Raw genomic sequence first — 18,103 nt, 5'->3', positions numbered from 1 at the left:
ATTTGTACTTAATTAAATACAAATAAAAACATAGCCTCGATTTATTTCACACCGACTCGATCCTCAAACTTTGAGTACCCACTACCAACAATTTGAAGAGTCTAGTCATATTTATAAAATGAGACATTTTTAACATATAAATTAATATGATTCGACATTTTTACCTATTAACACATCATACTTTATAAAATATAAAATATGATTGAAATGTTTTAAGAAATTATCTTGTTCTAGACTTGAAAGATCGTTGAATAAAACTTAGGAAATGGAAGATATATAAATAAAAAAAGTTTATGAAAAAAGAAGCATAAATGTGTTTAGTTTGGTGTGATTTAACAAGTATAAAATATAACTAATTTTTTTAAAAAAATTACCTTAGTTGAGAGATCACTGAAGAAACCTTAGAAGAAGAAAAAGATGAATTAATGAATTTTTTTTTTTTTAAAAAGAAAGAATAAATTCACCGTGGTTTGGTGTGGTTTAAAAAATAGTACTATAATTCAATTTTTATTTGACAAAAAAAAAAGAGAAGATGAAAAAAATAAAGAGAAGAAAAGAAGCGTAAATGCATCAAAGAGGGATTGATCATTCGTTGAGAGAAATTATGAGAAAGCCTTTACCACTATGATGAGAAATAATTTACATCAATTACTCAATAAAATCCTTAATTTAAAAACGTAATTTTCAACTCTGTGTAAATTTTAATGATTATTTTAGTTATTAAATAATTTTATAATGTAAATTAACATTATACATTATTATGAGTACTACACGTCATAATAAATAAATGAATATTTTCATACACAAACATAAATAAAAGTTGTAAAATTTTAACGAAGAGAGAGAATAAAATATTTTAAATCTTTTTATAACTTATTAATTTTAAAACTATTTTTTGATGAGTTTTATAAAGATATTATCACAGACATATATATTTAAAATGCATACAGAATATTTCTTTGTAAATTAAATTTGATGATATTTAGAAAAGAATTAAAATTATGAGAGAGAGAGAGAGAGAGGGAAAATATGGAGGGAAAAAACTCATTTTTTATAGTATATTATATAGATTTTCTAGTTCATAATTTTTATATTAATTATTCGCAATTTTTAATCAAATATCTGAAATTATGTGTCGATCAGTGTTATTTGTGTTAAAGTGTTAATATGACTAAAAAGATACATTAATATTGATTATGTGTGTAGAGTGTTAGTGTTTATGTTAGAAGTTAAGTCAACATGCATGCATGATACAATATTTTTAAAACTAATTAATAGGTTAGTAGCTAGGCAAATTCATATTACAAATAAAAATTTTGTACTTAAATACAAATAAAATTTTAAGCTCGGTTCGTTTCATATCGACTCGATTCTCAAATTTTAGGTACCCATTTACGTACTTACTAATAAAGTAATAATATAAAGAGTCTCGTCATATTTGTAAAATAAGACATTTTTAACATATAATGTAAAATGATTGAACATTTTTGCTTATGACATTATAAATAATTTTATAATGTAAATTAACATTATACATTATTACAAGTACTACACGTCATAATAAATAAATAAATATTTTCATACACAAACATATATAAAAAGTTGTAAAATTTTAACAAAGAGAGAGAAAATAAAATATTTTAAATCTTTTTATAACTTATTAATTTAAAACTATTTTTTGATGAGTTTTATACTATATAAAGATATTATCACAGACATATATATTTAAAATGCATATAGAATATTTCTTTGTAGGGGTGACATTGTAAAATAATTAGTTTAATGTATGTAAGGAAATAATCCTTAATTATTAAGGAAAGGAAATATATGTAGGGGTGACATTGTAAAATAATAAATGAATAATTAAATATATAACTATAATAAATATAAAATTACTAATTTAACGCCTTGAGTGGGACATAGTATTTATGAATAATATAATATGTGGCAATACTAACAACTTAATTAGGAAATATATGCGTGTTGAGTTAATGGTAGTCAAATGCCTTGAGTTTGAATTTACTGTCATATAATCTTTTAAACTATGTGTTCATTTCGCAACAAAATGAATTTATATAAGAAAATACTTTCTCTGTCCACAAAAAAATTTACTACTTTGTGAATGTTATGAGTTTTAATAAAATATAAGTAGAGTAATTGTCTCATTTTAAATGTGAGTGAAGTTGTGTGGCTCATGCTACTACAAATAGAAGTGACAAACTTTTTGCAAACTGACCGAAAAGGAAATTGTGACAAATTTTCGTGGACGGAGAGAGTATATGCACTGGGACAATCTTAAATTCTTAAAATTCATAATAAATGCTAATTATTGCATTCAAAATGCAAAAACGTTGATAAGATCGAGGAAAATTAGAAGTTCTATTTTATTGTAGAATTGTGAAATGTGATACTTATTTGAAGGTAAAATTCATTTTTAGATAAAACAATTATTGAAAGATGAAGGGAGTGTATTAATTACCTTGACTAGTGTCTCAATGAATTGAGATCAACTGATCGAAGGGGGTACTATTAACGATAATTAATTCATCTAAAGCTCAAAAGTCGAACATACCAGAAAATATAGAATCTCATTCACTTCACAAAGAAGATAAACAACTACCAATACATGATATTAGATTTCATTAACTCTTCCCACAAAAGGTACACTCAAATAATTACCAACGAAAGAATGGTGATCGATGGAGTGGTTGAAGTTGATCAAGACAGAAGCAGAGGAATGGGGAAAATGTTGATCAATCGAGACGACGAAGAAGGTACTCGACTTGAACAAATTTTGTCAAAGGGATGAGCCAGTCCCCATACATTTGAGAAACCAGTGCAGGTTTAACCTTATACCTGCTGCCATTTTCTTGGAGCCCCACGTCCTGCCCGAACACCATCGCTTTCTTCTCCACTCGCTTCTTGATCGCCTCTTCCACGCTCTCAAACGTCAACAGCTTCATCAAACCTTCCTTATCCTGCTTATTACGTACACCAACGAAATTTCATATGTAGTAGTGAAATGATAAAATGAAACTATACAAGTATAATATATATACCTTAGCAAGTATAGCCGGAGTATAGTCTTGAGGGGAGTCTCTGAATTTGACCTCAGCCACAAATTTACCAAAGTGAATCCTTCTTGAAAGGGCCTAAAACAACAAGATTTGAGCTTCTAATTCCTCATTCCATATTAAATGGAGTGAATGTATATCCATTTTTACCTGCAAACACGCGAGATCAGTGGCTGCAGTGGCTGCGTAGTTGCCATCGTCGCCCTTGGTAGCAACGAGAGGGACCAACGTCTCGAGGTAGTGACTGATTATCTTGTCATTTATGTTGATGCAAGCTCCTGAAGGATGCAAGACCTAAAGAATTCCACATATAAATCTTATTAATTGTCAAGATTTATGAAGAGGATTGAATTGGGATTAGTTTTTACTGGTTTATGCTTAGGAGGAGGCAGCATAGGATGAGGTAAACTATCTGGGAAGAAGGCGTTTTCTTCCGGTGAAGTGTAACGACCAGCCTGCAAATTAACGCCATATTAATTTCAGTTAGTTTTTGCATAGAATATTTGAAATTAGTTAGTTATTTATTTTGTTCAACAAGTGTAGAATCATTTGCATGTAATAAGCCACGTTCAATTAAATAAAACAAGATCAAATGGCAGAAGATACTCACGAATTAACAAAAGCTAGTAGTTGGTAAAGAAATCAAACAAATTCTATTGAAATAAAAAGAAAGAATCATTAAGAAAGCATAACTTAATGCGATTAATTGATAAATTCTAAGATTTATTTTTTATGATTCTTGAAAGTGTATCCTAAATAAATTGTTAACAGCGTAATTAATCAACTCAAGTCAAATTATTGCTTATCCATTGATAATTCTTTTATTTTTAAATATCAAGCTATAATTATACATTTCCTTATCATTTCTTAGTACAAAAAATCTATTAATTACACTTTTCCAAATACAATTAAGGAATGTGGAAAATATTTTTAAAATAAATTAAAAACAGTCCGAAGAAACAACAATTCATCTAGCTTTTTCCACAATCATTATCAACTACAGCATCGATCCACGCCTCCATTTGCATAAAAAAAAGAAGAAAAGCAGAGCTCTGAAATTTCAGACGCACCTTAGCTTGAACAGCTTCGGATTCCTCGAGGAAGAAGCGCAAGAGAGAAGGAGCGGCGGATTGATCGTACAAGCGCGAGTTGATCGGATATCTGGACCTCTCAATCAGGCTGAAGATGATGGTGTCTTCCTGCCGCACCAGGCTCTGCCTCAACGATTCCAGATTCAGCAAGCTGTCCAGATACGCGCCTTGCTCCGTTTCACCACAATCACCCATATTTTCAATATAATTACAACCAGACTAGAACTGATTCTGGAAAAGGGGGATCGATGTTTCGAAACCCTAAACTCGAAATTACGTCTGGTTTATGGCGTGTTATGAACTTAATCAGAGGCTGTAATGGCGTGGATTAGAGGCAGAAGAGAATATTAAGAGAGAGAGAGTGAAGGGTGGAGTCCACGGTTCGGCTTTTGTCGTGTGTATTTCAATTTTCAGTGTCAGTTTCTGGTAGTGCAATTCACGTGTTAGCCACTAACCAACTTATATACATAAATTATGTGCCTCAAAACTCAAAATCAAAGATTTTTTATGGAGAAATGGCCAAGTGTAGGTATTATACAAATTTTGGAATTCTATGCACCATTTTGTAGATGAGATAGTAATATAATTATATCATAATTCTTTAACCTCGCACACAAACCGACAAAAGTGACTTGACGAAAATCCTATGTTCAAAGTAAGAGAATTGGAGAAGACGGAGTAAATTCTGTATAATACTATTTCATTAGAGTCACTCTTCTCTGTATTAATACTATCTTTTAGACCCAAAATGTATGAACTTTTATTAGGCTGCATTTACTTTAATGGATAAATTTATCCATGAAAAATAATGAATAACACACATTTATGTCTTTAAATGTCTCATTTCTTTTTCAATATTTGACATAAAAAGAAATGTTCATCATTTTTTTATCCTTATTTTCACTTCAAGGATGGATAATATTATCCCTCCATTTTTGGTGTGATAATATTATTCATCCTTAAAGTAAAAATAAGGAATGAAAAATGGTGAGCATCTCTTTTTGTGTCAAATGTTGGAAAGTAAGGAGACATTTAAAGGTATAAATTTGTATTATTCATCATTTTTAATAGATAAATTTATCCATCTAAATAAACGCAGGCTAAAGAAAAAATAATATTCACAACAATTGGTACATAATGAATAAAAAACCAACGGTCCAAATAAAACGTAAGTACCTGGTTTATAAAACGAGGCATTGGCATTGGCAGCAGAAGTGTTTGGTAGAGAATAAGCCGTCAAACCACACGAAAATATCACTATAAATAACAAGCATTTTGAGGCCATGTATGTATATGCGTGTGCACATTTAATTTTGTTGGGTTACTTATAACGCCAAGTCTATCATTCAATGTTTCTACACGTTATAAATGTGGGACTCCCGCTCTTTCTTCGGTGGGAATGGGATTCTAATTTCACTTCTAATCCTTATCGTCTCTGCTAGGGGTGGAAAATCGGGTTGCGGGTATCGGGTATACCCTCACCCGTCCCGATACCCGCGCGGGTATCGGGTACCCGATACCCGCAAAATTCGGGTGGAGGGTCGGGTGCGGGTATCGCATCCTCAAAAATCGCGGGTAGAGGGTATCCGCGGGTACCCGCATACCCGCAATAAATATTTAAAAAATAAAATTAAATAATTTTATTTAATAATATTAGGAATTAAACCAATTAACCAAAATTAAATATTAGGAATTAAACCAATTTTATTAGGAATTAAACCAATAAATGTTAGGAATTAAACCCATAAATATTAGAAATTAAACCAATAATATTAGGAATTAAACCAATAAATATTAGGAATTTTATTTAATAATATTAGGAATTAAACCAATAAATATTAGGAATTAAACCAATAAATATTATGAATTAAACCAATAATATTAGGAATTTTATTTAATAATATTAGGAATTAAACCAATAAATATTAGGAATTAAACCAATTTTATTTAATAATATTAGGAATTAAACCAATTAACCAAAATTTAAAAATAAAATTAAATAATTTTATTTAATAATATTAGGAATTTTATTCGTCACAGGTTTTATGGATAATCGATGAAATAGAAAGGATATTTTCAATTTTTTTTGTGAAATGCGGGACAAAATACCCTCTCGCGGGACGAAATACCCTCCAGCGGGACCAAAAACCCGCAAAATTACAATTAAAAAAAAAAATCGCGGGACTGTGAGGGTACCCTCATACCCGCAGCGGGTATCCGCTGCGGGTATTCGGGTACCCGCATCGGGGAAGAGGGTCGGGTGAGGGTGCCGTTTTCGGCAGTTTTCGTCCCGCGGGTACCCGCGGGTACCCGATTTTCCACCCCTAGTCTCTGCCTTCTCTTCTTTTTATTCTTTGAGATACAAAATACTATATGTCATAAAATTATATTAGTAAATTAATTCATCTAACACAATTAAGCTATTATATACTATTAAATCAATTTAAATACATCTCACACAATGTTGATGAAATTTAAATCAATAACCCCTTGCAAAACAATTAATACCTCAATTTTAATGCTTAAATTAGATTCCTCATCAATACATGCCCCTGTTCGAATAATGGAAAGAAGTGATCTTTATATATATTACAAAGTCAAAAGTTAACGATTCTTTGTGTTTATATTAATAAATTAAAATCTTGACTTTTTAAATATTAGTATAAATTTTTTTTGATCAAGAAAATTAATTAAAAGGAAACTTAGGTACCAGAGATACCACAAACAATAAACTTACACCAGTCTTGACAACTAGTCATCAGAGCACCAATTATAGAAACTGAAATCTTTACCGAGACTCTTAAACTCGTTAGCCCAACTCCATGATCTCATTTTGATCTCCATGAGAACACCGTCAATCTGCCACCTTTTTCCTTCAAAGCGACTTTCGTTCCTTTTCTTCCACAACACCCAATTGGTGCACATCCACAAGGCCTTGAGAAAAAGTTCACATTCCTTTCCCCTCCCCAGATGAGTAAAGGTATGGAAATGAGAGGAGATACTTTGAGGTCGAACCGCGCTACATCCGAGCCACTTTTGGACCTTGTCCTACAACAGTCCAGTTTTTGGGCAGAGTAAGAAGACATGCCCAGTCGATTCCAGGTTGTGGAAGCAAGCATTGCACATCGCCTCCTCCACGTTTAACAGCACATTCCTCTTCCTAAGATTATCACAAGTTGGTAATCTTCGCCTCAGGATCCTCCAAGCTAAGACTTTTGCTTTTTGTGTCGCGGGTGTGTCCCAAATTTTTGCCAACGCCTCCTTATTAGTAATCACCGGCGGGATAGTAATCCTTGAAGCTTTGATCACCGAGTATGCAGATTTTGTCGTGTACTCCCCATCTTTATCTGCTCTCCATATCCATCTATCTTTGGTACCTGCACAAGGATCGGGATCGAAGAGACAAGCAACCAAATTGTTAGTAGCTTCAACATATCTCTCCCGGAGCTCTCTCCTCCATCTCATATCCCCCTCCCACGCCCCATTTTCCCAACTCCCCATCTCACTCACCAACGCCTCCTTATTCACGCTCAAGTGAAATAATCTTGGGAAAACTAACCTAAGGGGTGTACTCCCTGCCCAACAGTGGTCCCAAAATTTAGTGTCTTGCCCATCTCCGACTTTCCTTTCAACATTATCCCGAAACCACCCCCCACCCCCACTTCCGGCCTTCGCCACTAAATTCGGCCACTAGCCACCTGCCGACCTACATCTCCCCAAGGTGAACGACCCCTCGACTCCCCACTCCACCTCCCCATAAATTGACCTCATAACTTTTGCCCAAAGCAACCCTCCTCCCTCTATATATCTCCACAACCATTTCAAAACCAGAGCGTGATTGAACCACTCGATATTCCTAAAACCCAGGCCCCCCTCCTTTTTCTCCATACACAGATCTTCCCATTTAACCCACGAAAGGAATACTATTATATATAAATGTATATATAATAAAAGGAATACTATTAAATTTTACAATGTTGTGGCAAGACAATATGAGTTTAATTGTATCTCATGATTCATGTTCCGTGACATGATAAATTTTTTTTATGAAACGTGAGTATTTGAATTTTGATTTTGAAAAAATATGTTCCGACTCATTTAGTGAAACTCGTTAACTATGTACACATGAGTTACGATTGAGCTCGATATTATTCGCAATTCATAAGCTTGTTAAATAAACTAGTAACTTAAAAGTACGATTTATTAGCTTAATAGTGTAACCTCTTTTAAGAAGAAGAAGGAAAAAAAATAAAAATTAATAGAAGTATATCTTATACTCCAACTTACTTCAATGGTAATAAATATCTAATCAACTTTATTTGTTATCTCCAACTTTCAATCGGCAATGATTTACTACTATTTTAATAGTAGTAAATAATTTAATTTTAATACTCCCTCCGTCCCCAAAATAAGTTCCTCTTTGGGGACGGCACGGGTTTTAAGGAAAATGGTAAAGTGTATTGATAGTGGAAAAAATATGTTATAATTAGTATTGGGAGTGATGAAAAGGTGAAAAAGTGTTATAATTAATATTGGGAGTGGTGAAAAAGTGAAAAGTAAGAATAAATAAAATATTATTAGTGGTGGGGTAGTTGTCCAAAAATAGAAAGAAAGAAAGAGGAACTTATTTGGGGAACGTCCCAAAATGGAAAAAAAAGGAACTTATTTCAGGGACGGGGGGAGTACTTTAGAGCAGTCATTTTAATTTTTAAAAGCACTTGCCATTTAAGGCCATTAATTGTTGGGATTTGCGTTAGGTACCCCAATAAATACTGATATCTCGAAACTCGTCGCCTTTCAAAATTTCCCTCCACCTTTGATGAATTTGAAGTGTCTCACTTAAAACCCGTGATCGATTTATTTGCTCACTTACCAAACGCTCTTCAATTTCTCTGCCCGCCATTAATGGAAACTGGAAATCACATATCTGCATACTTGTGTAATTCATTTAAGTTTAAATTCAGCCATGCAATTCAAATTCTGTATATAAAGGGGCCTACCGTAGCAGTGCTTCTTCGCATTGTTCCACAATGAAGTGCGAAGGCCACGACCGCGATGTTGCGGATTACCGGAGGCCGCGGCGGAGGAGAGAAATCTGCCGGAGTTTCACTTGTATTTCGCCATCGTTTATCTTCTGGCGTTGGTTCAATGGCGGGAAATCTAGGGTTCCGAGAACGAAATTCGCGGAGAGAAATTGGGGAAAGGGGGAAATCGACGCGGATCTAGATGTACAGAGAGAAATTGGAGTAGTATCTCCTTCCACGGAAGATTTTTCAGGTAAATTTGTGAATTTTAGTAGTATGCAATTATATTTCAGCAGATGTAGCTTCAATGAACTGTTTGTGTGTTCTAAGCTTCTCTCTGCATTTGTTTGTGTGGCAGAGATTGGGAAAGAGGCTACGTTCAACCTTGGGGTTGGGTATGGTCTGATCTATCTTGTTAGAATTGAGCTCAGGAAGATGGCTGAGCTGCGGGAGAGAATCGAATCGCTGCTGCAACACTTCCAAACAGAAATTGAAAATCAAGGCGACGATCATCTTCATATGCGCTCTGCATCCAGCATTTGTTCTTCTCTTACTAACAACCATGTCCAGGAAATCCTGTATGCCGAGGAGCACAATTCGGTTCAATGTTCATCTCCAAATGATGTTAATCAGCCTGAAATTGGTTTTCGTTGCGATCAATTTAGGAGGCAGGGTAGTAGTTCGAGAATGGATCAACTCGAGGCAGAACTGGAAGCTGAACTCGGTCGCTTACATCTCCCGGAAAAAGGAGAATTTTCATATCCAGAGGTACAAACGCCAGATAACTAAATAATTCCTTGAATGAATATGATGCAGCAATCCAATTTTTGCCTCATTATATTTGAGTTGTGATAGTGTATGGATCAGATTTCTTGATTTTGTCCAAATTTTGTGATGGCACAGTTAAATGAGGAGCAAAATGGTGCTGAATTGAGCCTCAACATGTGCCGCGAAGAACACGAATTTAGCCGGGACGAGTTCCACGGCGTATCTCCGAGAGATCTGGAGAGAAAACTGTACCAAGTGCTGGAGGTGAGGCAGCAGGAAAAGATAAACGAGCTTGAATCAGCTCTAGACTACGCAGTGCAGCAGCTAGAGGAGAAAGAAACAGAGGTTCTGATGTGGAGAGACGCGGCACGCCTCGTTGCTCAGCACCTTCCCGCCTTCGCCGCCATGTCGGCGCAGGTGTGAATGGAACCAGGATTTGAAGTTGTTGAAAGAGGCACAAATCTGGGAATCAAGTCTGTATAGAAATACAATATGAACATCCTAACAATGTAGTAGGAAATGTTGGGGCGTAATTGTTAGTTTCCTGAAAGTTTTGGGTTTCTTTGTTAAATATTTTTCAGTCACTTCTTTAATTTGCAGGAATGTAAGGGCGAGAATGAGATATCTAAGTATGAGCGTGGGCCTATTTCTCGAATCGTGGGCCCAAAATAACAATGAACTATATACTTCCCAACTCCATATTTGTAAAGCCCAAATCTTATTGAACTAATCTGTTTTGGGCTCCAATACTTTTTTTTTTGAATATGTTTTGGGCTCCAATACTTATTATTATTATTATTATTATTATTATTATTATTATTATTATTATTATTATTATTATTATTATTATTATTATTATTATTATTATTATTATTATTATTATCTTTTGAAATAATCCCTTGTACACTTATTAAATTTAATTTCATTGTATTTTTTCTATAAAAAATTAAGTTTTATAATTAAAAGTATTAGTAACTTTGAAATAGTATGCATATGTTATGTCATGTAGTTTAAAATAGTGTCCACATCATCGCTGGTCAAACATAAGAACGGTCGGAATTTCCGCCGGATGCAAATTACAACTAAATCAAAAGGTCATGTATTTTGGAGCTATTTTTGAAGGTTATGTGCGATATGCAAATTCGAAAATAGTTGGTGTATTTTTCGGCTATCTTTTTGTTTTTGAAGAAAAACTTTTAGTATATTTTACAAGTAAATATCATCTTCCTCAATAACACACTTCTAATTAGTAATGGGAACAGATTTGAGCAAGGATAGAGTTGATTATTTTAAGTTATTCATTGACTCTAAATCAACTATTTTTTCTTTACCATATGAATAAAGTTGTCCATCAATAATTATGTACTGTCTATAGGTACTGAACATAAGCAACATAGGATTTTAAATATTATATTGGCAAGAAAATACACACTATATGATCAACATCTAGAAGGAAAAAAAAAACATCTAGAAGAAAAAGGAAAGGACGAGCATCTAGATGGACGATAAATTTCACGAACCCTAGCACGTATTTTAATTGGAATAAGAAAATCAAGGTAGGCATCTACTTTTTCATCTATTTCTTTTTCCCTTCTAATAATGTTTTATTATATATATTGTAAAATCCCTAGATTTTTTAAAATTAAACGTGATGAACTTTCAATTGTGATCTTATTTGGAGTTCATATAATTAGCTACTATAGTAGTTGATGACTTTATGAAATATTATTTTGACGTACCGAAATTAATTAAGGATTTTTTCGTCATTCCCGTGCATGGTTCCTATATTTATTATTTATGCATATTTTATAGTTTCATGTTCCCATAAAATTTAATGGTTAAAATTCTAAAATCCGAACATGCAAAATCATCCTAATTCATATTCATTTTTGGTTAATAAAATAATCACAGATAAAGAAGAATAAATTATGGGACAGTGGAGGAGTGAAAATTCTTGATAAACAAAATATAACGACGTGAAAGACGGAATCAAAATAAGAATAAAAAGAAAAGATTAGTATCTAAAATTATCGTCACCATCATGTGGATACGAGTCGGGTCCTATCATTAATATATTATTAAAATAAAAATTTATTAATTATTTTTTGCTAAATATACATGTGCTTTTTATAATTTTTGGAAGCATCTATTATAGTAACGCCACGAAATAATAGCGGGTTGATAATATTTTAGTTGTACGAAAGCTCAAATAAAATAAAATTTAATGATAAATATAAAATATTTAGCATCTACATACGTCTACCACTAACTATAGGGCTGCCACAAATTAAATATGGCCTAACTTTGGTTTACTAATTAGGTCTTTATATTCATTATTAATTGGAATTAATTCTATGTTTGATCTAATTTCATTTAGCCTTGCCAGCGCACATACGTATATAATCTTTCTTCAAATCACAAGAGTGGAGGTCAAAACCCTTCTAGAAAGAAATGGAAGAATAACAAAATTAAAGGAAATAATGGTTTGTGAAGTTTACTGTACAAGCTTAGGATATATGTTGAAAACGTCAACTGTCCATTAAATTAGGATTATATTAGAAACTTCATTATACAATATATAGAGATAGAGTGTTAATTATATATGCCTTATTTATTAAAACTGGAAGTCTGTTCTTACAAAGACTGGGCTAAGAATTGTGACAAAATTTATTTGTTCACCATCCATCCAAATTAATTTCTTTTTCATTTCAAAATTTCAATAGTTTCTAATTTTAATATACCATGGCACGTGGTATATATCATTGATATCAAATAGTAGAGTGGTGGATTAGTGGAAGTCTACAACAAATTAACAGTCCAATTAGGAACTTTTTGAAGTAATTCCTTTTCTTTTTTACAAGAACAAATAAAATGAAACCGAAAAAAATGACATACTCCCTCCGTCCCACGAATCTTGACACGTATTCTTTTTTGGGCTGTCTCACGAATCTTGACATATTTCCAAATAAGGTAATAATTATTACATTCTTTATTACATTCTCTCTCCCTCTCCTACTTTATCATTTTTATCTTTATTACCTACACACTTAAAACACTAATCTACAACTCCTTAATTCAGCTATTCGATCATCAAGATCTACGGTGGATGCATCATCTTGTTGGATGAATGCAGATCCTGGGTTCGAATCCTGAAGGGAGCAATTTTTTTAATTTTTTTGAGTGCATTAATTTTAACAGCGAATGCATTAGATTTGATGGTTCTCACGTTCTCACAAATAATGTAGTTCTCTCTAGAACCACACCCTATATATATATAATTTTCAGTATTACTAAAAAGTACCATATATTTTCAAATGAAAATTGAATATGTAACATTAATTCAGACAAATATATTGGAGCCTTAGATTTGTAATACTTCATCTGCTATATAAATACACACATATATTGAGTACAGTTTTAAATTCCTATATGCATGGTTTTAAGTTGCCACGAATTAAACGAAGGTTTAACAATAAGATCCATTTTATTACTGTTAAATATAATAAACCAACATATTGCATGGTGACGACCCATTTAAAAGATAATAAATCAACATTCTATTAATTTGACCACAACGTCAAAACAACCGAATCAGAAAGCAAGAAGTATCTCACTTTGAAAATAACAACTAAAGTAGTAGTAATAATTAAATGTACCAAGAATCAAAAAATATATTAATTTGTGATAACATGACTTGTCCCTAGTATATATATCCGAAAATTAATATTAGGTATATATTATTGTCATCTTAATAACTTGTTTTATTCAAAACACACGACACCTTTAATACAAATTATAATTATAATAATTAGTATTAATTATATATAATTTTAATACATCGTATCAAATACGAAATTACATATTGCATATATTTTAATACATTCTATCAAATATTATATTACTCTATATGTTACATAGATATATACCTCAATCAAACCTATCATATATATATACATTATCCCATACTGCGTATCAAACGAATCTTTATCATATTTTTTGTGAAGATGGGATATCATATGCGTTATGTGAATTATCATCATTTCAAAACTTATATATATATACCATATATATAGGTATGAACTAAAATAAAAATTCATTTTAAAATATAAATTAATTATAAACAATTTTCAGCCCTAGTTATCATAAAAATGTATGGTTATTTCATCACTTTGTTGGATGAATTCAAGGTCCTAAGTTCAAATTCCATAGAGAGCGAAAATTTTAATTTTCAAAATTTAGATATTTACACAACAAATTTAGACGTGTTTTTACATAAAATTAAGAATCAAATATTCATATTTCATATTTTAAGAATAATTTATAGGAGTATTAGCCTATACATACTCGAACTTTTTTCATTTTCTGGTTCTACACCCCAACTTTAAAATCTGAGCTTTGTATTCTTTCTGATTTTGCACCCGACGAATTTGTACACTCATATCGTTGCTGGTATGGCAGCCGAATTGAGAGGAAAGCTTGAAGTGTATAATGAAGCAGATAATTTTATTGTTAATGTGGGATCTAGAACATGTAATTGTATGGTTTCGGATGTCGATTCGGCTGTCATATCGGCAATGATTTAAGCATAAAAATTTGTAGAGTGCAAAATCTCAAAAAAAAAAAATCAGGTATTTATAGATAGATTTTAAAGTTGAGGTGCAAAATCAGAAAATAACAAAAAGTTCGAATACCCTAATTTATAATCTAACCCTTGCCCTATATTGCTCGTAGAGATGCGCATGCACATACTATATATACGTAGAATAACATAAGTAATTAACACAAATATATGTATCAAATTGCCAATCAATGTCTAAGGACCAATTTTGTGTGTGTGTGTGGGGGGGGGGGGGGGGTGGGGGGGTGTTAGGAGCCGCCTAATTTCCCTCTTGCTTTTATATACTATTGAAAGCTATTTATTTCTAAATTGTCAACTTATTATGGCAAAAATTGTACCTCCTTCGCCCCTAAAATATCTTTTTTTATCCATTACCAAAATATTTTTTTAATTTATTTTTAAAAATAATTTTATTAATTATTATTTTTATAATTTTGATATATTTATACGCATTGTCATTAATAGACCACCTTTTTTTATTTTAATTGGTATACTAGTTACTGTTATCATTTATTTATTAATAATTTTTTTAATTTGTGAGACCTTTTCTTAATTTATCAAATATACAATTAACTTTTATTAAAATATGTGCCCATTTTTTAAGAAGATGTTGGTACGGAGGGAGTAACTTATTTTATATATGGATAAGAAACATGTCACACCAATATTTTGAACTATATACACAAGATATTAAATTATGAACAAATGTCATCCACTACGATTTCTAGACTGATTATTATTAATGCTAATTATTTGAGACTCGTGACTTAACAGAGAAGGGCAAAAATATGGGCCGCGCTCTTGTGCTGATCCGCATGAGGTAGTATTTTGTTTTTATCAATTCAATTCAATTAATAGTTAATTAAATTAATTTTGAATTCGCCTAAAAAACATTAATTTTGAATTATTACTTTTTATTACTCCCTCCGTCCCAAACGAAATATCCTATTTCTTTTCGGCACGAAGATTAAGAAATGTGTATAAAGTAGATAAAGTGAGTTGGTGGAAATTATTTAAATATTAAGTATAGAAAGAGAGTGTATTGCCAAAAAAAGAAACATGACATTTCGTTTGGGACAGCCTAAAAAGGAAAACATGACATTTCGTTTGGGACGGAGGGAGTATAAATTAATAATTTTTCATTATGGACTAGTAAAATCTAATTATAAAATCTTAAATCCTAATTATCGCTTTCCAACCAGAATTAAATTAATTATAAATAATAGGGTTAAGGTGCAGATAGGCCCCTCAAGTGAAGGCCCTTAGAGCATTTCAGTCCTCTTATTAACTGTGTGTGCAAATTGGCCCTCGAACTCAAAAAAATGGTGCAGATCGCCCCCTCTGACTTAACACCGTTATGGGCCGTTAGTCAGAGGGGGCGATCTGCACCGTTTTTTTGGAGTTCAGGGGCTAATATGCACCTTTTTCCTTTTTGGAGTTCGGGGGCTAATCTGCACACCGTTCATTAAAAAAATCACATCTCATCTTCTCCGACCAACTTTTCCGGCGTCAATCGCCGTCAGATGAGGAAAATCATGAAATCAAGTTCCCAAGCCCCAAATCGGGAATTCCAAATTGGCGTCATTGCCCCCGAAAATCACATAATCGAAATGGAAACTCGAATTCTCCCTCGAACGTCACCACCCCCCAATTGCAGAATCACCCCCAACGAATCGAACTTCGCCTCGCCGTAGGCGGTGATCGTGACCCCAATCGAGATCGAGATCATGTTGGCCATGGTCTCTGATTTGAAGGCGTCCTTCTTCAACAGCATGCCGATAGTGTAGATGGCGACGGGCATCGTCGGCCTTTATCACCGGATTTCGCCGGATTTGAGAGAAAGAGGCGACTCCTTATCGAGAAAAGCTAGGCGACTCATCGAGAAAAGCCAGGCGGCGGGTTCACCGGATATTGCGGCGGCGATTTTCGACGGAATGGGAGAATTAGGGCTCGTCCTTGACGCTAAGCGTGTGCAGTCAAGCGAGCTCCGAGGTTTAGGGCCCAAGAGAGAAAGAAAGGGGCGGCGCCCTCCGCTGGCCTCGCCGGAGCTTGAATCAGCGACAACGACGATCAAATTTTGAGCGAGAGAGATGAATTAATTAAAAAGTTAAAAGGTGCAGATTAGCCCATGAACTCCGAAAAAATGGTGCAGATCGCCCCCTTGACTAACGGCTCATAACGGTGTTAAATCAGAGGGGCCGATCTGCACCGTTTTTTTGAGTTCGGGGGCCAATTTGCACACACAGTTAGTAAGGGGACTGAAACGCTCTAAGGGCCTCCACTTGAGGGGCCTATCTGCACCTTAACCCTAAATAATAGTTGTAGATTACTAGTATCCAACCAAAATCCTAATTCGTGAATTATCAAACTTTAATTATAAATTACCAAATTCTAATTAAACCCCTAATTTAGGCCCCGACCGATGTTAGTTGACGTCAATTAATATTTATTGTCGTCCGCACATGAATTTTTCAAAACTGCATTAATAGAACTACATTTGCTCTAGGTGTTATGCACATAGTTGTTATAATTAAAATAAAATATTACCTTTGGTTAAGAAAAATTAATAAAATTAAAAAAATATGACACATAAATATATAATTTTAAAATATTTAAATTTATACAATATTCATATAGTTGTACTGCAAAAAAATAGAGTAATACATTAACAAAATAAAAACTTTAATAATTTCTGAAAATTGAAAAAATAATTAGTGGCGATTAATTAGGATATTAGTGGACGGTTAGTATGATATCATGTATTTTTAAATTAAAACAGTATAGATATGCAAATATGAAATTAATTAGGAAACCTTACTGTAAGCAATTTGTAAAGCAAACGTGAGAATGAGATTCAATGGATCACACTTTATGTTCCACTTTGTATCTCTCTTTCAATTTTGTTTAATTTTTTATATATTTTTTCTTTTTAAAATATTTTTAAAATAATAGATATAAACATGAGACCCGATGGTACAGATAAGATCGTGGGACACTGGATCTCATCCCGCAAATGAGTCACTTTTGAAGCATGACTTCGGCAAATATGGTTTGCCTTTTTGTGAATAGGTCCTCAATTTCAACTCGCAAAATTTGGTTTATAAACGATTAGATATACACCAAGCCCTCAACTAATTATATTTTTATAAGGGTGAGTTCATTCTTTAATTTCTTTCTTGATTTTGGATTTTGTAGTTGGGTGCTGGTTGAATTTGTGTGCTTATGAACATGGATGGAGCTAGAAAAATATGGGCCCGTTACAAATTTTTAAAAATATGCCATTTGTTATTGATTTAAAAAAATATAGATAAAAGAAATACTAAACTCTAATTAACATTTACTTCTAAAAATTGAAATTGAAAAAAATTATATACCCTAATTTTGAACTAATCAACCAAAACAATCCATTATTAATTCAAATAAATATAAAAAATAATTATAAACCCTAATTGGATGAGAGAACCCTTGTTAATTATCTTAAAATCATATTAAAACATAATAAATTAATATCAAAGAAACCTCAATTAA

General features: G+C 32.6%; 2 protein-coding genes across 2 annotated transcripts; one reads left to right on the top strand and one right to left on the bottom strand.

Annotated features, from left to right (window-relative positions):
* Positions 1-2,569: 2,569 nt before the first annotated feature.
* Positions 2,570-5,464, bottom strand: LOC131015138 (chorismate mutase 2). Its single transcript, XM_057943394.1, has 5 exons — positions 4,145-5,464; positions 3,443-3,529; positions 3,225-3,368; positions 3,060-3,152; positions 2,570-2,978 (listed from the first exon to the last, which is right to left on the bottom strand). The coding sequence occupies exons 1-5, from the start codon at positions 4,358-4,360 to the stop codon at positions 2,754-2,756; spliced, it is 765 nt and encodes a 254-aa protein (XP_057799377.1). The 5' UTR covers positions 4,361-5,464; the 3' UTR covers positions 2,570-2,753.
* A 3,572-nt stretch (positions 5,465-9,036) lies between these two features.
* Positions 9,037-10,676, top strand: LOC131015137 (protein POLAR LOCALIZATION DURING ASYMMETRIC DIVISION AND REDISTRIBUTION-like). The gene is made up of 3 exons (XM_057943393.1): positions 9,037-9,442; positions 9,548-9,957; positions 10,093-10,676. The coding sequence occupies exons 1-3, from the start codon at positions 9,196-9,198 to the stop codon at positions 10,378-10,380; spliced, it is 945 nt and encodes a 314-aa protein (XP_057799376.1). The 5' UTR covers positions 9,037-9,195; the 3' UTR covers positions 10,381-10,676.
* The last annotated feature ends 7,427 nt before the right edge of the window (positions 10,677-18,103 follow it).

The sequence above is a fragment of the Salvia miltiorrhiza genome, chromosome 3, assembly GCF_028751815.1.
Source record: "Salvia miltiorrhiza cultivar Shanhuang (shh) chromosome 3, IMPLAD_Smil_shh, whole genome shotgun sequence".
Lineage (NCBI taxonomy): Eukaryota > Viridiplantae > Streptophyta > Magnoliopsida > Lamiales > Lamiaceae > Salvia > Salvia miltiorrhiza.
The sequence above is the reverse complement of the archived record's forward strand: the minus strand, read 5'-3'. Positions and strand labels throughout refer to the sequence as shown.